At 52.7% G+C, this 18543-nt stretch overlaps 10 protein-coding genes across 10 annotated transcripts; 4 read left to right on the top strand and 6 right to left on the bottom strand.

The window, feature by feature from the left end:
• Positions 1–617: 617 nt before the first annotated feature.
• On the bottom strand, positions 618–2340 carry BKA58DRAFT_400743 (cytochrome P450; the record flags this gene model as incomplete). Its single annotated transcript, XM_046171610.1, has 3 exons — positions 618–1150; positions 1200–1904; positions 1953–2340. The coding sequence occupies 3 exons, from the start codon at positions 2338–2340 to the stop codon at positions 618–620; spliced, it is 1626 nt and encodes a 541-aa protein (XP_046026098.1).
• Positions 2341–3972: 1632 nt separating this feature from the next.
• BKA58DRAFT_314472 (uncharacterized protein) lies at positions 3973–5622 on the top strand (the record flags this gene model as incomplete). The annotated part of the gene is made up of 4 exons (XM_046167478.1): positions 3973–4159; positions 4212–4761; positions 4808–5233; positions 5292–5622. 4 exons carry the CDS (start codon positions 3973–3975, stop codon positions 5620–5622), a joined length of 1494 nt encoding a protein of 497 aa, XP_046026097.1.
• Positions 5623–6498: 876 nt separating this feature from the next.
• BKA58DRAFT_147304 (uncharacterized protein) lies at positions 6499–6956 on the bottom strand. Its single transcript, XM_046164708.1, has one exon. The coding sequence runs from the start codon at positions 6830–6832 to the stop codon at positions 6542–6544; it is 291 nt and encodes a 96-aa protein (XP_046026096.1). The 5' UTR covers positions 6833–6956; the 3' UTR covers positions 6499–6541.
• BKA58DRAFT_147305 (uncharacterized protein) lies at positions 6957–8010 on the bottom strand. The gene has a single exon (XM_046164709.1). It carries the CDS (start codon positions 7665–7667, stop codon positions 7080–7082), a length of 588 nt encoding a protein of 195 aa, XP_046026095.1. The 5' UTR covers positions 7668–8010; the 3' UTR covers positions 6957–7079.
• A 342-nt stretch (positions 8011–8352) lies between these two features.
• Positions 8353–9315, top strand: BKA58DRAFT_410586 (uncharacterized protein; the record flags this gene model as incomplete). Its single annotated transcript, XM_046172234.1, has 1 exon — positions 8353–9315. The coding sequence occupies one exon, from the start codon at positions 8353–8355 to the stop codon at positions 9313–9315; it is 963 nt and encodes a 320-aa protein (XP_046026094.1).
• Positions 9316–9665: 350 nt separating this feature from the next.
• On the bottom strand, positions 9666–10736 carry BKA58DRAFT_147266 (uncharacterized protein). Its single transcript, XM_046164705.1, has 2 exons — positions 10309–10736; positions 9666–10260 (listed from the first exon to the last, which is right to left on the bottom strand). Exons 1-2 carry the CDS (start codon positions 10373–10375, stop codon positions 9803–9805), a joined length of 525 nt encoding a protein of 174 aa, XP_046026093.1. The 5' UTR covers positions 10376–10736; the 3' UTR covers positions 9666–9802.
• BKA58DRAFT_147291 (uncharacterized protein) lies at positions 10737–13398 on the bottom strand. Its single transcript, XM_046164706.1, has 2 exons — positions 13252–13398; positions 10737–13201 (listed from the first exon to the last, which is right to left on the bottom strand). Exons 1-2 carry the CDS (start codon positions 13303–13305, stop codon positions 11099–11101), a joined length of 2157 nt encoding a protein of 718 aa, XP_046026092.1. The 5' UTR covers positions 13306–13398; the 3' UTR covers positions 10737–11098.
• A 135-nt stretch (positions 13399–13533) lies between these two features.
• BKA58DRAFT_382148 (NAD binding domain of 6-phosphogluconate dehydrogenase-domain-containing protein) lies at positions 13534–14924 on the top strand. The gene is made up of 4 exons (XM_046170077.1): positions 13534–13695; positions 13743–13754; positions 13803–14121; positions 14181–14924. The coding sequence occupies exons 1-4, from the start codon at positions 13651–13653 to the stop codon at positions 14732–14734; spliced, it is 930 nt and encodes a 309-aa protein (XP_046026091.1). The 5' UTR covers positions 13534–13650; the 3' UTR covers positions 14735–14924.
• A 174-nt stretch (positions 14925–15098) lies between these two features.
• BKA58DRAFT_358707 (major facilitator superfamily domain-containing protein) lies at positions 15099–17479 on the top strand. Its single transcript, XM_046168718.1, has 4 exons — positions 15099–15563; positions 15616–15934; positions 15982–16206; positions 16255–17479. Exons 1-4 carry the CDS (start codon positions 15441–15443, stop codon positions 17061–17063), a joined length of 1476 nt encoding a protein of 491 aa, XP_046026090.1. The 5' UTR covers positions 15099–15440; the 3' UTR covers positions 17064–17479.
• On the bottom strand, positions 17246–18365 carry BKA58DRAFT_456086 (uncharacterized protein; the record flags this gene model as incomplete). The annotated part of the gene is made up of 2 exons (XM_046174581.1): positions 17246–18267; positions 18316–18365. 2 exons carry the CDS (start codon positions 18363–18365, stop codon positions 17403–17405), a joined length of 915 nt encoding a protein of 304 aa, XP_046026089.1. The 3' UTR covers positions 17246–17402.
• Positions 18366–18543: the final 178 nt, after the last annotated feature.

The following is an 18543-nucleotide window of genomic DNA, read 5'->3' as shown; positions in this document are numbered from 1 at the left end:
GTGATTGGGCCTCTCACCGTCGAGGCTGGACGTGGATGGGCCGCTCGGGCCACGCTTGGAGGGGTAATTGCGCCATGCACTCCCCGCATGTCAGGGCAGCGTAAGGGATCGTTGCCCTGTACCATCGCTCAAAATCTCTGGATGCATTACCGCATTGCAGCCACATCAAGAACTGCTTGGTTCCTTGGAGTTGTGCTAATGCGCTTCAGCAACGGGATTCCGTGGCGTCGCTCCGACAGGCATGACATCCAGCTCCTGAACGGACCACCGTAGCGCCATTCGACCGGCTCCTCATAGCGAATACGACCCTAAAGTATCCTGTGTAACGTGCGATACGGTCAGCATAAGAGTCACTGGCTGCTCCCACCCGTGATTGTGACTTTTTAGGTTTCTTTGCCCAACATCATTTCCTGGAGTCATCAAGTCATACGAACCCATATCAAGCGAAACACGGATGTGACAAATGGAATAAGAATTATGGCTAGCCGGTGTGGCAACGGCCTGATGACTACTGAAGAGAAGATAGAGAAGGTGAAGAACAGACAGCGCTCACGAACGCCGTGCCTCTCGGCTATGCTCTTGGATATACCCAACAAAGAAAAAAGTTCTCACATCGCCTATGGCTGCACCAACACATTCATCTCGGCCGACTTCGAAAACTCAGCACGCTCCTGGATATCCTTCACCTCTGCCTCCTTCCACAGCTGAATGACTTCCTGCTTGCGCGTCTCGCTCCTGGGATGGAACGCCATCTCCCATGGGTCTGGCTTGATGATGAGTAAAGAGTTGGACTTGTTGACGGGTACTTCGATGTCTTTGCCGGTAACGGGATCGACCTTTGCCCTGAGGTTGAAGGCCCACATCAGAGCTCCACAGCCCGTTACGGTCTCGTCGCGGGTGATAGACATGCCGAGACATTGGCGCTGGCCCCAACCGAACGAGGTCATGCCAACGATGTCAGGGTACTTAGTCAATGGCTCCTGGAACGTCGGCCATCCAGCCTCCAGCCATCGCTCGGGGTGGAACTCCTCAGGCTGAGGGTACTTGACGGGATTGCGGAGGAAGGCCCAGTCGAGAGGGAGAATGCGTGTGCCCTTGGGAATGAAGAAACCCTGGAACCAGTCGTCGGCTTCAGCTTCGTGAGCAACACCTGGAACGAAGTTAGTATCAATATGGTAGATGTCTCCTCATGTACTTACCAGTAGGTACAGTAGGTTTCCAGCGCATTGTCTCCTTGATACACGCACGAAGAACTGGAAGGTTGGGCAAGTCGGCGACGGCAGGAGGCTGATTACCGCAGACGCGGTCAATCTCCTCTTGACACTTGACTTGCCACTCGGGATGATGCAGCATGCTAATGAGGAAGTAGTAAATCGGTCCAGTGACTGTGAAGATACCGACAAGCGCCATCATCCCGATCACGCAAGAGGCCTCGTATTCGCCCGAAATGTTTGACTTTTCCGCGGTTTCCAGGTAGTTCTTGGTGAAGCAAGACCTTTGCTGGCCACGTTCCATACTCTTCTTGGTTTTCTGAAGGCACTCCATAAAGAAAGCTTGTTGGTCGTCGTGGCGCTTACGCTCTCGAAGCTTCCAGGGGTTGATCGGCTCGGGCACCCAGTCCCAGAGAGGAGTCAAGACGTTTGTGATTGGCCCGGCAGGTGACATTTGAGTAAGCAGACCCCATGCGCTGGGGGTAAGAGGGACACTGAGCGAAGGATCGTCCCATGTCAATTGGCACATGACTTTAGAGCACATGTCCTCGAGGGAAAAGCTGAAATCATCGGGGTTCTCCAAGAGCCTGGCCATCCATCGCTTGGCTTCAAATTCCATAATTCCGTTGTAGCGGACATTGGTGGCTCCAGTGAGGTAAGAATGGGTGAACTTTCGCTGACGAGCCCAGTATTCTATTCTGGTTAGCAGAAATCTCCCACACTAATCGCTGATAGACTCACGATTCTTTCCCATGAGAGGCAGGTACTCCATTGAGCCGTATGTGCTCTTCGCATCGAACAGCGACTTGATCTCGGGGCGATCGGAATAGAGCTTCGCCTTCTTTACAAGCATGTCCTCGGCAATCTTCTCATCGGTGATGATGATAAAGTTCGCGCCCAACATCTTGGTGCGGTATATGGGACCGTAGATGTCGGCCCATTCCTTGAACTTCAGCCACATGAACTCAATGGGCAGGTCATGGATGCGTCCAACCCACGGCACCTGCCAGGGACCAGGCATGTTCTGGACATTGTATCGCTTGTCGTATTTGGCGACGGCGTCGACGACTGCGTATACAACAAGGCCAACGACTGCGACGCCTAGGGCGTAGGCTGTGAAGGGATGCATTTCGAACACGCAAGAGACGGGCGAAGGCGTCTGTAAGAAAGTCGGGACCGGAGAAGGTGAGTGTCGTCTGACTTGCCAAGAGCCTTGACGAGGATGTGGTCGGAAAGAACGGTAACAATCACAAGACCACAGCGTGGGAAGCCTGGTAAATATCACACCACAGGTTTGCGTTGCACTACCACTTGTCCGGCTCCCCAGGGCTTTACTTATGTACAACCATAGAGGGCCCACTGACGAGAGGGCACCGTTTAGGGCGCCAGATTCATCGGCGTCAAGGTGAGCATAGCCGACATGGAACTAAACATCGCTTGGGTGACAGACGGCAGATTCATCCAATGGCCAAGGTTGGAAACTACCGATTTCCTTAGTGTGCCAGGATGTCGATCTCACTAGCATCCTTGTTGATCTCAGTATCTGTATCCGCCACGGCGGAAGAACAGAAGTCGGTGCTAGCAGGCGCCGACTTACGACATGTCGAAGAGCTTGGGGCTGGACTAACATGTATCGGTGCGCCGGGAGAGCACGGAGATCGACATGGACCAAGTTTACTTGCATGAACTCGGGCGTATTGAAACATTTACTCCCTGGTCTTGAGAACTGGACACAGCTGAAGGAGCAACTCTCTCGTGGCGGTATCCCCATCCGCCGCTTTATCTAGGTAAGCAGTTGTTATTTCCACATTATCAGACCAAACATCACCTACATATAACAAGATCCAAGTCGGCAGCCGACACATGACCGGGCCGTAGGACCCCTCTACTAATCAACTTGTGCTGCATAGCTCGCAGCATGGGTATGCATCACTGGCAGTATGGGTGTCACAATTACTCCTCATCCATACTGGACGTCACTGGCCGAACGCCTCGGTGATGGGACACAGGCGCCACACTGCATTTCTGAAACCGAGTACCCTCAGCTGTCATTGCACGGAAAGCGTTCCTTTGGTGGGCGGCCAAGTGCCCTAAAGGAAGATGTCAAACACAGCCAGTCTAGAGGCGACCGTCTTCGCTACCTCAGAGCAAAGAAGTCTAAGCGTCATTAGAAGTGCTGAAATATATTTAGCGACGTTACACATCAATCGAATCTCAACGGCTGCGGTCATCATGTGCCCACTTGGAGCAGCAAGATACAGCCGTGACCGAGCTGATAGGCTAGGAGCGCCGCGGACCTGGCATCAGCGTGTATGTCCAGCATAGACGTTGAACACGATCGTATACAAAGATGACTTAGGATGCTGCTGACGGTGCTTGGCCTCCGGAGTTTGTGGGGAACCATAGCGCGAGTGCACGGATGCACGCCAGTCGGGAGATTGGGCTAGCGCGGGGGCTTGCCCATCGTCATCGAGATCGGTCCAAGACCAAAGGAGCCGTGTTCCTGACAATCTGCCGCCAAGTGCAATGGTCATTGCATTGTCCAATACCCGCATGCCATAGTCTGAGCGCGAAAGTACAACAGCGAGACAGGCCGGTCAGTCGGACGTCCGAGGGTCTTCGGCAAGCCTCACTGGTACCCCAACGGGGAATGCAGGTGGAGGCAACCTTCAGCATGTATGAAAGGCAGGCACGGCTTGTATGAAGGTCGGTTTCGACGATACACCCAACTCTACACGATTATACACACTAAATCGCAGTCATGCCTCACGCTCTTACTTCTCGCGACTCCACGATGGAGTCGAAGCCAATAGGGTCATACCCTAACACTGGCATCGATGTCCTCATCGTTGGTACTGGTCTAGCTGGTCTGGTCGCTGCTCTCGAATGCACACGCAAGGGACACAACGTTCGCGTGCTTGAGAGGAATGCAGACATTAACACAGCTGGTGAGCAGCATCCTCAAATCATGGTGTTGACGCGGCTCACAACGTGTTCTAGGTGACATGTACTTCATGGGCCTCAGCGCAACCCGCTTCTTGAAGCACTGGCCTGAATTGCTCAAGGAGTACAAGAAGATTTCGCTCCACAATGCCTGGATTGAGACCTTCAAACACTCGGGCGAAGTTGTCATTGGACCTAAGAAGGTCGCAGATCGTCTTCGTGCGCAAGGGTTGGACCCTGATACCCCTCCTGGCGAGTTCCAGATGCGCCCGCTTGTGTACAAAATGTTCGTCAGCGCCGTAGAAAACCTCGGTGTTTCCGTCGAGTTCAACCGCAGGGTTGTGGACTACTTTGAGGATGAGCAGACTGGCAAAGGTGGCTGCACCACCGACGACGGCAAGCGCTACGAGGCGGATGTAGTGATTGCAGCAGACGGTGTTGGATCAAAGAGTCAGAAGCTGGTTGGTGGACAAGTGCGCGCGAGGCCCTCTGGAAGGGCCATGTGGCGTGCTGCTTTCCCCAGAGAAGCTCTTGACAAAGATCCGGAGGTGAAGGAATTCTTCAAGATGATGCCAGGCAATGAGCCAATCGTGAGGACATGGCTGGGGTAAGTCCTTGCAACCGGATGATCACACTTCTGCTAACCCTCATAGTCCATCCACTTACGCGCTCACCTTGTCTCGCGAGGATGTCATGGTCTGGATCATGAACCACGACGTCACCGGTACTGAGAAAGAGTCGTGGAACAACACAATCGAGAAGGAAGAAGTTCTAGACGGCATGGACACTATGCCTGGTATGGAGACGGTCAAGTGGGCCCCGATCTTCAAGCAACTTGTCGAGACAACCCCACCCAAAACCATCGTCAACTTCGAGCTCCTCTGGCGCAACCCTCAGCCAAGCTGGACCTCTCCCGGCGCCCGCGTGATTCAGATCGGTGATGCGGCACACTCCTACCTACCAGCTTCCGGCAACGGCGCGACCCAGGCCATTGAGGACGCCATATCGATAGCGTCCTGCCTGCAGGTTGGCGGCAAGGAGAACATTCCTCAGTCAGTTCGCGTACACATCCGCTTCCGGTGAGTTGTTACCCTTCAATCAATCTCTCTATACGCATATGCTAACGCAACCCGATAGCTTCATCCGCAACTCCTGCGCTCAGAAGCTCGGCTTCTCGAACGCCGAACTTCTTCAAGACACCGACTGGGACAAGGTCAAGCTTGATCCCCGCCGCGCTGCTCCCAAGCTACCCAAGTGGGTTTGGTCTCACGACCCCGAGGCTTACGTATATGAGAACTACGAGAAAAGTGCGCAGTCGCTGAAGCAGGGCATTGACATGAAGGATGAAGACAAGTTTGAGCCCAACTATCCCAAGGGCTACAAGTACGAGCCATGGAGCATTGAGAAGATCATGGATGACATGAGGGCTGGCGTGCCGATTGATCTTGGAGCTGGTGACTGGGAATAAGCATGGGCATGAAAAGGCATAGCCGCGGACTGTATTGCGTGCACGGCGTTTCGGAAATGTGTTATGAACACTGAACGATGAATGAAATACAATCTTATCAACCATAGCATGACATTTTCTTAGCCAAATGCTTGAAGGTTGATACGCATGGCAGCCGTCTGTCTCTCCAGGGCTAACGCTGAGCACGTTAACACGCTTTGCCTCTTGGGTACAAGCGTCCTTCCGGCGGGAGCGCCCGCCGCTCTTCAGTTTTCAGCCATCAATGACAGCGGCCGCTTCTCTGATACTGTCCGCTGTCTGACTGACATCTTCGCTTCTCCTCTTTTCCAAACCGCTAACACAGTGTTCGAGCGTTGAAAGAACATCTGCGCAAGCGACGTTGCACGAAGCATGTGCAGGTCACAGCACAAGCGAGGGTTTCGCAGACGAGATGCGCCGATAAAGGAATTGGGTACTTTCCGTTCCTGCCTCAAACTAGCGATTCGGGTCCGGGACGTGTACCCATGAACCAAGGATTTCTTCTCGTACCACACTGAGCTCGCTGGATACGCCCGCTCGCCGCCCGTCGTCCCGCAGACTGCAGGTGCAAACGATGAATATTGATGATCAAGCAGAGGCAGGGTAAGAACAAAACATTACCCCTTCACACATCCACAGATCGTCCCGCTAAATCGCATTTCCTACACCCCGATACTCCGATATACTTTGCCCTGGATAACTTCTCTGCCACATATACTAGGTTCCATTCATCAAAACTACTTAGCCGCAAATCGACATTGCGGACTGCAAATGCATTATCTCAGGCCCACCACACGCCCCCGAATACTGTCTAATTCCTTCTTCCTGTAATCATCATCACGGCTCTCCACCGGAATTTCGAGCGGTGTTGCGATCCGCAGATGGTATTTCGTTATTCGGTCTAAAGTGTGCAGGGAAGTCTATGACGCTGCCTAGACGCGCTAGTGCATGTTGCGGAGGCTGTTGAGCGTCGCTGTTGCACCGCGGACGGAACTGGGAGATGAGAGGGGTAGAGGTGGCTTATCGAGGGATCTTGATGGATGTGTTTGATAGGGGAGCTCGGTGACTTAGTGAGGGGTTCGTGTCGGGGTGGGAGGTTCGGACATGAGATGCGACAGGACGCGGTCGAGTTGCAAAGCCCAGAACTTAGCAGAAGGATGGGATGTATTTTTGCGATCCCGAATCGCGCCATCTCGGGTTTGATTCAATTTTAGACCATCATTGGGTTGGTGTCCAGGTGTACGGGCGTTGATAATATCGACAGGTTATAGACGCGCGAGCACGTGACATGGGTGCGCTCAGTGATCGTTGGTATACGCATCTAATGAACATCTGAAATCGCTCGCTATGTATACGTGTACAGCTCATATATAGAAACGAGAGCTTGTATCTCCGAGAGCTTGGTGAAAGTTGTCTTACAGTCGAGGAACCCAGCGGTATCACTCGCTCAAGATCCCATCCAAACGAATCTGCAACTCCTCCGCCTTTTTGCTGTGCATAAACTCCCTCACGCTCTCAACCCGTTTGCCATCTTTGCTCAGCTTCACGAACAAGACTCCCTCAGTCCACCACTCTGTGATCCCACTTTCCAACAATTGCGTCCCTAATCCACCGTCACCGTTTACCTTGCCTCCCATCTTGCAGTGCGCGACTACCGTATTTGTATCTTTTGAAAAGTGCACCGCTCTGCCTCCCTGACCATCATCTTCAGGAACTACCTGAAAGTCGCTAAAGATCTCGAAAACCGTTTCGGCATGTTCACGGAACGGCTGAATCGAGCGAGTGGGTAGGTGCAGGTCTGCAGGAAGGGAGGTATGGCTAAAGTCTCGGGTGGCGTACGTTGTCAGGGCTTGAGGGCGAAGGGTCGAGTAGCTCTCTATGAACTTGTTGAACGTCTGGATGTGTGCGCTTGATTCTTGTGACTGCGATGAATAGAGAAGGTATGCGATGGGCGCAAGAGCAGCGATTGCTGCGAGAGTTGCGGTGGCAAAGCGTATCTCCGCGGGTGTGAAGCCTAGGTCTGACATTTTGTGTTGATACCAGGATGAATGTTTAATGCTTGTTGCATATGCGTGTCGAAGGTATCTGCAGTTGCTGAGTTTCCGAATTGTCGTTCGCCGGTGCTGTTGGTATGCCGTTTCCTGCTAGATTCTGGTAGCGAGTAAGATCGATCTGACGCGCACTACAGCATCTACCCGGTCGATCTTCCAGGCCGTAAAAGATCCGACTATGATCTACGGACCCGTCTATTATTGCAGATTCCAGTCACAGCCCTGGTGATCAAACTTCGAGCCCTTCATGGCTTGCACTCAGTTGTGTTGAACGCCATCTCTGTGATGCTCCTGCATAATCACCGCAATGTCGGTGTGGTACTTCACCGACCCGTAGCGTTGTGGAACATCGTGACGAGCCAGCCATTCGCTGTACGGTCCACAATCTCCGCTACCCTTCTCTGAGATCAGCGTAGAAGAGTGGAACTGCATTCTGAAAAGAAGCAACGGTGGGTCTGGGATGCTTGCGGGGCCGGCGGTGCCAGTCTTTGGGCGACGCGTCGACGTGAATGCATATCATCGGTGCTTCCTCTGCTCTTGTGTAGTTATTGTTCTCTCTGCTTATTCCCAAAACTGAGGCTGAAAATAAGCTCGACCTGCTGCGGCAACACACGTCTTTACGAAGCCAAGCAATCTCTCGACCCTTACAAGCAACCCCGCCATGGCCGCCACAAAAGCCATTCTTGTCACCGGCGCTACTGGCAAACAAGGTGGTGCTGTACTCGAGCAACTCGCATCACATCCATCTCACGCTGAGTTTACGCTCTTGGCCGTCACCCGTGACGCAAACTCTGGCTCTGCAAAGAAGATTGTTGAGCGTCATCCAGACGTGAAGTTGGTGCAAGGCAATCTGGACGACCCCTCGGCGCTCTTTGCATCAGCCAAGGCAACACTCAAAGAGGCTGGCAAAGAGGAGAAGATCTGGGGTGTCTATTCTGTTCAAGTCTCTCTAGGCAAGAATGTCACCCACGAGAGCGAGGTCATACAGGGTAACGCCCTAATCGATGAGTCGGTCAAGCAAGGCGTTACACACTTTGTGTATTCCAGCGTTGACCGCGGAGGCAACCAGCGCAGTTTTGAGAACAAGACGCCCATCCCGCATTTCCAGAGCAAGTACGAGATCGAGCAGCACCTTCTTGAGAAGGCTGGCAAGAGTGGTGAAAACATGGGCTGGACCATTCTCCGACCGGTTGCCTTCATGGACAACCTCGCACCGGGCTTCCCGACCAAGGTATTCCTCGCAGCTCTTCGCGATACACTGCAGGGCAAGTCCATTCAGTGGGTGTCTGTCGAAGACATTGGCCTATTCGGCGCACGAGCATTCGTCAACAATGAAGAATGGAATGGACGCGCCGAGGGTCTCGCCGGCAGTGAGCTCACCATGGACGAGATGAGTGGATGCTTTGAGCGTGTCATCGGTAGTGCGGTGCCGGCAACCTACGGCATGTTTGGCTCCGCGCTTATGTGGGCGGTGACGGAAGTGAACGTCATGATCAGTTGGTTCGCAGCTGAGGGCTATGGCGCTGATATCAGCAAGTTGAAGAAGGAGGAGCCTAAGCTGTGCGATTTCGAGACTTGGCTGGCGGAGAGGAGTGGGTGGAAGGGACAAGCCATCAAGCGATAGATGATGCTTTCATCTGCTTGCGGGGTTAAGCATCTAGCGTCGGACTTTTGGACTTTTCGGGACTTTGACCCTTGTAAGGGATCTCAGGGAGTTTTCCACGAATACATGATTATCCACCCAACTGTTGTCTTGATACATGTGCTTGTAGGAGCAACTGGGTTATTCCCGACCTTGCTAAATCTCCCGACAGTGGATTAAGCACCAGCTGCTTTCCGTCCGACACTTACAGCGCACTTACTATGGGCTATAGTTGTTGATTTGTATCTCAGCACCGCCTGAACTATGTTGGTTGTGTAGGTAACGGATATCTTCAGATCGAACAACATCATGAATCACGAGGTACAAAGAACTTGGAGATTCCAATAAGTTGTACGCTTCATTGCTAAAATGCTAAACTTCAGAAGCCTCCAAAGAGCAAAGCCAACATGATAAGGTGTGCAGTACCCAGTCTACTACGGTCACAGAAAACAAGAGCTACCCAATTGCTCTACAACGAGACCAAGTTCCAAAGCGCCAATCCACCAGCAATGACAGGTGTAACCAACCTCAGCCTGTTCCAGCTCGCCCACTTCATAGCAATGTTCTCCGCCTCGCCCAACTCCTTCTCGTTGCTCCTCTCCGCCAACGCCTCGAGCTTGTCGTTCAGCGGCTGCATGTTGAGAGCCGAGTGCAGGATAGTCGTCAGGTGCATGACGGCTGCGACACCAAACAGCTTCCAGTCGCTGCGAGCGAGCATGCCCTCACGGTAGACGGAGTAGCCGGCGTAGGCATAACCCAGGAAGCCAAGGGTTGAGATAGGGCGGAAGAATTGGTTGCCGACTGTCCAGCACAGAGGCCACTGGCGGCCTAGAAGTTGCGCGCGCTCTTTGTGGTCGGGGCTGCCTGGGCGAGGGAAGTTGACGAGGAGGGCGGGGACGGTCATGTACGACTGTGTGATGGCATTTCCTGGGATCGTCAGAAGTGGAATTGCAAACTACGGGAACTTGGTCTTACCGGCAAGAATGAAGGAGAATGTGATGCAGGTTCCTGCAACGCCCTTTACAATGGTGTTATCCGACATATTGAGAGTGTTTTTTTGGTATAGGTGTGGAATTGGGGCTCAATGGCTTTGGGTATGAAGGAAGAGAGGAATGAAAAAAAAGCGTCCACATCAGCGACGACCACCTGCAATAAACATTTTCCATCAACAAACACCAAGACGTATTTCGTAAGCTAGCAACCATGCATTCCCGTTCCGAGACCCCAAAATCCCGTGTTGGGTCACTCCGCCCTGCATTGTGGTGGGATAGCGGTGTTCCTGGCAGCCGTAGTTCGGTTCCCCACGGCAGTCGCGTCCCTCCAGGCACGCCCCCGGTTTGGCGATCCCGATTACACCACGACAGGGCCTCCACTCAGGCTAACATTGTATGAAGCTTCTTTGTCGGTGTGCTTTGGGTATTTTCTGCATTTGCGACCATCAAGTCGGTGAGTCCTCTAGTAATGCGCTATTGGGGGTTTTGCCTTTGTGAGCTGTCCGCCACGGGTTGCTGTTGCTATGATGGAAGATCGCTCTTACCACTTTGGACAAGATCGGGAATTGAATTCATGGATGCATCGCATGCGGTAGGCATCAAAGACAGTTTTGAGATAGGAATGGTGGGTGATCGCAGTGAGGAAGCTGTCGGGTCATAGGGCACACGCTCGTCATGAGACTCTTTTCCTGGATTGAAAGAACAGCACCACGGTATGGACGTTTCTGTCTGATGAAAGGCCTGATAGTTCGTGGTCTAATCAGACGCTGCGTCTAATCCGCTCTTTGTATGCCATCCGCCCAGCTCGGTTCAATGCCGCTACAGACATCTACATAGGCATCCCACCTCCTCAAATCCTTCTCCTTCTTTGTCCCACCCCGCTCCTCAGTACTCCATCTTTTCTCGACACCCTGCGTAGTCCAAAACATGGTCCATTGATCACCAGGCAAGTTCCACATGCCCTTGCTCCTCTCTTGGTACCATTTATTGACGGGGTTGCTTGTCCGACTCCTCCATACTACGCCATCAGGGAAGCATGTTCGAGTCAAAGCAGCCCAGACAATGTCGGATACGCCACCAGAACCTTGCGACGACGTGAGGACGGCGAACTTGTCGAGATAAGGAACGTAGTATGGCGAGTCTGGAGAAGGTATGCTAGGAGGACTGAGCCCATGGAGGGATGCGGGCGTTTCCCATGTGCAGATGGCGCCACCTTCGTAATCACCCGCTATAATTATGCCGGCCACACGGCCACGAATACGGTCGAGGTAGTTCTGAGGATGCAGTTTACGTCGGAAAGAGTCATCGATGAGATCGACGAGTTTTGGGAAGTTGATGCGCGGGTCGTCTGCTAGCTCTATGCTCGGGTTCGTCGCAGAGGGTGGCTGCCAAGGCCCGTGGATCCGCGGATCCGGAATCATGGTGAGCGGTATGCCCTTCTTAAAGAAGGTGGCAGGGTTGGGTGCGGTGGAGCCAAGGAAACGGGAAGTCGGAGTTGTCGGCAGCGACGACGATGTCATCGGTTTGTCTGTTAACACGTTATGCAGTAGAGGATTCTTCGCAGGCGAAGTCCGCGCATCGTCAGGTATAGCCTTCCTTGCTGCTTCCAAGGGTGTCAGGACGAGGCCAGACGACGATGGGGGTAACAGCTTCAAGCCGCGCTCGACCACTTCGAGGTTCTTCAGATGGCGTATCGGAGCTGAGTTGCCGATCTGTTGTGCCGGTGCACCTGGTAACGGTGCCATTTCTTCCTCGACGAATTCTGAGAACGGATTGCTAGAACTTGACGAAGTTGGGCGTTGAGTCTTATCATCCGGAGTAGCTGAAGATAGCTGCTGCAGCTCTTTCTTGATGTCACGGTACTCGGCTTCTAAATTGACGAAAACATGAGCGCCGTCTGCTCGCTTCTCGGATGGTATGCCACCGAGAGGATCAAGTATAATGATGCGGTCGAGAATGGGTCTTTCGACGACATCCTTTGTCTTGTACAATGCGCCACCAACTGAGCCATTGCTGCCTGTCTGGCCAGCGAGACCGGCAAACTCGCGAACAAGCGCGAGAAGCACGTCGTCTGCTTGGACCCTGACCTTCTTCAGATTTGTGTCGTAGGCGAAGGGTGTTATGACTGGAATAACGCCGTCATCGATGGGCGGAAGTAACAGGTAATTGTGCTGTACCTCTACACCTCCCCGCACCTGTACGGTACTAGGCATGTCGTTGGCCAGTGGGGAGTAGCCCAAAGCATCTTCGACCAATAGAGCCCCTGGCTCGTTGTAGTCTTCCAACGCTGCGACCAAGCGCAATGCCTGCTCCCTAACCATGTTCCCATATTCCAACGTTAATTCCGTGGTGTGCGCATCGGCATCGTGATCGCAGTCGAGCACTACAGCAGTACTAAGCCCCAGCTGCGCCATCTGACTCAGAGTCAATGCGATGTCGCCCAAGGTGCGGTCGTCGAGGGTCTGAGGCTGCCGAAGCTTGACAAGCGCCATGTGCACCGGCTCATCCTTCTCTTCAGCCTGGTACTTCTCTTCCGGAAGCGGTTCGCGCGTGAAGACAGTGGGCTTGTAGAGGTCGCCGAGATTCACACCGGTTCGCAGCGAACCCGAGTCATTGTGTATATCCTCGCTAACCATCTCCCTGGCTTTGGCTGCGATAGCCGCCTTGCCCTTCTTGGGCGCATCGAACTGCTTCAGGAAGTTGCGCGCGTCGCGTTTACCAGGCGATTCCTTCAGTAGACGCGTCAACTGCTGACGTTCGGCGCGCTGGCGCTCTTTCGCTGAGCTCGACGATTTTCGGACGTAGGTGGTGGACGTGGAGAGAGGCGCGCATCGAATCTTGGTGAAGATGTTACCGCTGTCATCGCGCTTGGGAAGCTGTCAATGGTCAATATTGCTACGATTACGCCTGAGGACGTCGCGCTCACCTTCTTCGTAGCCTTCCCCAAGCCCCTCGCGGGGGCTTTGCTCCAGATGAACATGCTTCATGCTACCGCTCAGCCACCGAACATGCGAAAGGTCAAAATTGTGTGACTAGAGCTCGGAGCAGAGGTATGACTCTGCGAAGGTGTGGGGAAACGTGCCCGCATCCGCATTTTCGAGAACTCAACATCGATAACGACGTGCGAACGTCATTTGCTGGTAACCGACATCGGCCCGGTGTGGCCTTATCCCCGGGCTACTGGCGGATGACGATGATGAACACCATGACGAAGCGCTGACAAACGATGCGCAAGGTACAAGCATAGATTTGTATAAGTTGTCGCACTTGGCACTGCCTCTTCGTTGAGAGAGAGAACGGATACAGTCAGATCCCAGAAGAAATCATGGCGCCACAACTCGCTTGGATTGGCCTCGGCAACATGGGCAGGGTCAGTGAGGAAGGTCATCAGCTCGACCAAGTCACTAACTATCACAGGGCATGTGCAAAGTATGGAGCATCTGAAACTCTTACTTGATTCTCGTACTGACTCCACAGAACTTGGTGGAAAAAGGTAACCTCGATAAGCCCCTAATCCTGTTCAACCGCACCACATCCCGCTCCGAAGACCTCGCATCCAGACTCGGCAGCTCCAAGACCAAGGTTGTCAATACCATCAACGATGCTGTCAAATCTTCCGACATTGTCTTCATGTGCTTGGGCGACGATGCAGCTGTGAACGCTGCTGTCGACAAGATGCTCGAAGAAGATGTCAAGGGCAAACTTATTGTAGATTGCTCCACGGTACACCCAGAAACGACGAATGCTTTGGAGAAGAAGATAAACGAGAAGGGGGGTGAGTTCGTGGGCATGCCAGGTAAGTTGCGCATGTGAAGATGGAAATGCTCCCTCAGGACGGGCCTAACGACATCTCAGTATTCGGCGCCCCGGCCATGGCAGACAACGGCCAGCTTGTTTGTGTGACAGCAGGCTCAAAAGCGGCCTGCGATAAGGTAGTTCCGTATACGACAGGCGTGATGGGCCGCACGAACATCGATTACTCAGGGCAGCCAGCAGGAAACGCCACCCTCATGAAAGTCATCGGCAACACCTTCATTTTGAACATGGTCTCACAGCTGTCTGAAGGCCACGTCCTTGCCGAAAAGTCTGGTCTAGGGGTAAACAACCTCCACACATTCATCTCTACAATGTTTCCCGGTCCCTACACCGCGTACTCGCAGCGCATGCTAGCCGGCGACTACTATCAGCGCGAGGAACCTCTCTTCCATATTGACTTGGCACGAAAGGATGCAAGGCATGCCATGTCGTTAGCGGAGAGTAGTGGCGCGAAGGAAAGTATGAAGATGCTAGGCTTAGCACAAGGTAGATTGGATAGTGTGAAGAGTGAAATCGGGGACAGAGGAGATATTCCGAGTGTTTACGGAGTGGTGAGGAAGGAGAGCGGCTTGGGTTTCAAGAACAAGGATTAGATGGGTAGATCTTCTATTGCAGTTCTGGAATACATGTGTAGTTTTCACCCTGTCAGGGTGCTCCTAGTCGCCGTGTATGATAATATTCGCCCGAGCGGTACTTAATACGCTAATTGCGACTGCCGTTGATACAAGCATGGCTATCGCAACTTCTGCTCGACTTACTTTCCATAGAAATCCCGATGCACACGAAATGTACCGCGGCTCTTCAACGCGGTTCAGACATGACGCGACATGTGCTGATCATTACCTGATGTAACGATTATCGATGCAGACATTCGGTCTAACTCCGCCGAGGATGCATCATCTGTCAGAACATCCTCCCCAACGTCACATCACGCTAGACTCCTCAGCGTTAAAATCCCCAGGTTTTACCCCAGCTTCTCCCCTCCCCACTGCTTGATGAGGTCAAGCCTCACCTTGGCTGCAACGGCGGGTTCGTAGAATCACCCTCTGCGATCGAGTCTGTTCTTGCGAAACCTGGTTGCCGTGCACATGGCCTGACAATCTTGCCGCCATCTCACGTGGGTGACAGCAGGTACTTGAGGGCCTGAAGACCCTGCGGATTTTCCTCGTCGTGACTGCCTGCTGTTGACTCCACTCAACTCACGCTTAATGCTCGAATCTTTCGTTCAGTCCACGACCTGATCGGCATTACCAACTTACCAATCGCTAATCAGCATCTCTATCGTATCACAAAGCGAACATGGGGTTCCTCAAGAGACCCACACTGCGCAGTCGCGATGACCAGAGGACGCGCGCTGCTGAACTCACCTTGCGCGAGTCCATCTACCCGCTCTGCCTCGTTACCATTCTATTCTTTCTCTGGGTGAGCCACGACAATGCCTTCCACCCAGTGTAATTGACTGATGAACATGTAGGGATTCTCGTACGGCCTCATCGATACCCTCAACAAGCATTTCCAAGATGTCCTTGGCATAACGCGCGCTCGCTCGTCAGGCTTACAGGCAGCATACTTCGGCGCGTACCCACTCGCTTCCCTCGGTCATGCCAATTGGCTTCTGCGCCACTGGGGCTACAAAGCAACCTTCATCTGGGGTCTGACTCTATACGGCGTCGGCTCTCTTCTTGCCTGGCCCTGTCTTGTATACCGTTCGTTCGGGGGCTTTTGTGTAGCCATCTTCGTCATCGGTAATGGACTCGGCTCGCTAGAGACAGCAGCTAACCCTTACCTGGCTGGTATGTATGATCCGATGCGGTTATCGATGCGGTACTAACGAAAGTAGTTTGTGGACCACCAAAGTATTCGGAGATCAGGATCAACATCGCTCAGGCTTTCAATGGCATTGGAACTGTGGTAGCGCCAGTTCTAGGGTCATATGTCTTCTTCAACAACGTTGGCACCGATCAAGCATCCCTTGAGAACGTCCAATGGACTTACCTTGGCATTGCATGCTTCGTCTTTCTCCTTGCGATTGTATATTACTTCACGGAGATACCCGAAATCACTGGTAAGCTTGCTCTTGAATGAGAAATGACCAGCTGCTAACAGCCACCAGATGCCGATATGGCTTTCCAGGCTGAAAGTACTCACGCTGGTACCGACGTAAAGCCTTTCCGCAAACAATACCGCCTCTTCCATGCGACATTCGCTCAGTTCTGCTACACTGGCGCCCAGGTGGCGATAGCTGGAGCATTCATCAACTACGTCGTCGAGACACGGGTCATAAATGGCCGCGAGACAGACAACTCGACAGCAGCTCGGTTCCTTGCTGGTGCGCAGGGCTGTTTCACCATGGGTCGCTTCATTGGCAGTGCCTTCATGAAGTTCGTTAAGCCACGATGGGTGTTTCTCGTGTTCATGACGTTATGTATCGTCTTCATCATCCCGTCCATTACCGAGCGAGGCAATACCGGCATGAGCATGCTTTACATTGTGCTCTTCTTTGAGAGTATTATATTCCCAACGATTGTTGCGCTCGGCATGCGCGGACTGGGCAAGTACTCAAAAAGAGGCTCGGGCTTCATCGTAGCCGGTGTATCTGGTGGTGCTGTTGTCCCTCCATTACTGTTCGGAGCGAGCGATACGCTAGGGAAGGCTAGGCCTCTGGAGGGATATGCGCCCACCGCCGTCGCCATGACAGTTCCGATGGCATTCTTTATTGCGGCGTGGAGTTACGCTTTCTGCGTCAACTTTGTGCCAGCCTACCGTAATGTTGCCGACAAATTTTCAACTGCTGAGATTGGCATCAACAATGCGCATGCGAACGATCCGGAGCGCCAGATGGAGAGCACGGATGGTGGTGTACTTGCTAAGGAGGAGTCGCCAACTCATACGGAGGCGGTCGATATCGACAGAAAGACATAGGATGATTCTCTTATCGAAGTGGAAGATGATGAGGAAGCGAAAGTGGCTGCAAATGGAACTGAGGACGATGGAGTAGAAGTTATAGCTGCCGAGAATGCTTAAGTAGATCATGGGTCTTGAATTCATCACGATTTAACTTCCAAAGGGAAGAGAAGAGATTTACTTAGTATCATTTCAAATTGTGAAGGCACGGTGAACACCCAATATCCTACACTCGAAATCCCGTCCCTCACCGTGCACCATCTTCATTGCGATTCTGTCAGGCGCAATACCAGCCATCAGAGAATACGAAATACCGTAAGTGCCCTGTACGCACTGACATAACATTTCACCTTTGTCTCATTCTCCTTCCCTCATTTCTTGATCCTCGTCTTCACGTGACCTGTTCTCATCTGAGTCATCAACTAAGATAGAATCCTCCGTCGTTTGCCCTTTGATCACCATTTCCAAATCCCACTTCTGTTTACCACGATACTTCCTCAACAGAGCTGTTGTCAAGTCCTTCAAGAAATCCGCGGGATACTCGTCTGTTTCATCGTTCTCAAGCCAGGCAGCGTCCGCTGTGTCCGCCCATAGTTGTACCAAGACTTGCCTCAACAGTGATCCTTTCGGTGTTTCGTTGTAAGCGAGGCTGATGCTTGCTGGGCCAGGATATTCACCCATGTCTTTACTTAGCTCGACCAATCCCTGTATAACGTCACGACAGAACTTCCTGCTCTTTAATTTGAGTCCCAACACGTATGCCTCAATAAGTTTGTCTGTGTCAGGGGCGAATTTGCCATTGTCGTCCTCCCGGTCTTCGACCGCGATGTGATCATAGTAAAGCCACTTAAGAAAGATTGCGAAGGCATCAGCATCGATACTGGCAAACCTGTGTACTACGATGACGTCGATGTCATTCGGCCAGCTTTGACGGCAGAAGGGACAGTTGACTGGTTGATGAGTCCTCTGCTTCTCTACCTTCCACTTCTCGATGCATCTGTGATGGAAGTTGTTACCACAATGCGTAGCGCAGTAAGTGAGCTCCTGTATATCGTGCTCGAGCGTTTCCGTACAGATCGCGCATTCACTGTCTTTCTTGAGAGTCTTTCGCTTCGGCTGTAGCTGTTTCGTGAAGAATGAGGATCTGCTGCATACGAGGTCTTCGGGGACAGTGAACTCCTCGCCGCCTGCAACTTTGACGCGGATGATTTGGCGGCCGAACCTAAGAGCGTGTTAGCGGTTGGTGTTATGATCGTTACAGAAGACGTACCGGATAGCTCGCTTTTTCCTAACGCTGATGCGCTTCTCCTGCTTGGGCATCTTTCCTGGTCTTGGTATCTCCCGCTACTTGAGTGGCGCAGTAGCTTGATAAGATCGTTCTTGAGCGGTTCTCTGGTCGAGTGATGAGCATTGGATGACAAGCCGATTCGGCTAGTACCTACGGGTGAGTGGTATTCTATCGTTCCGTCGCGCTATGTTGCTTCGGTAGATGCAGATC

The sequence above is a fragment of the Alternaria rosae genome, assembly GCF_020736505.1.
Source record: "Alternaria rosae strain MPI-PUGE-AT-0040 chromosome Unknown BKA58scaffold_4, whole genome shotgun sequence".
Classification (NCBI taxonomy): Eukaryota; Fungi; Ascomycota; class Dothideomycetes; order Pleosporales; family Pleosporaceae; genus Alternaria; species Alternaria rosae.
This window is presented reverse-complemented; position numbering and strand designations above follow the sequence as displayed.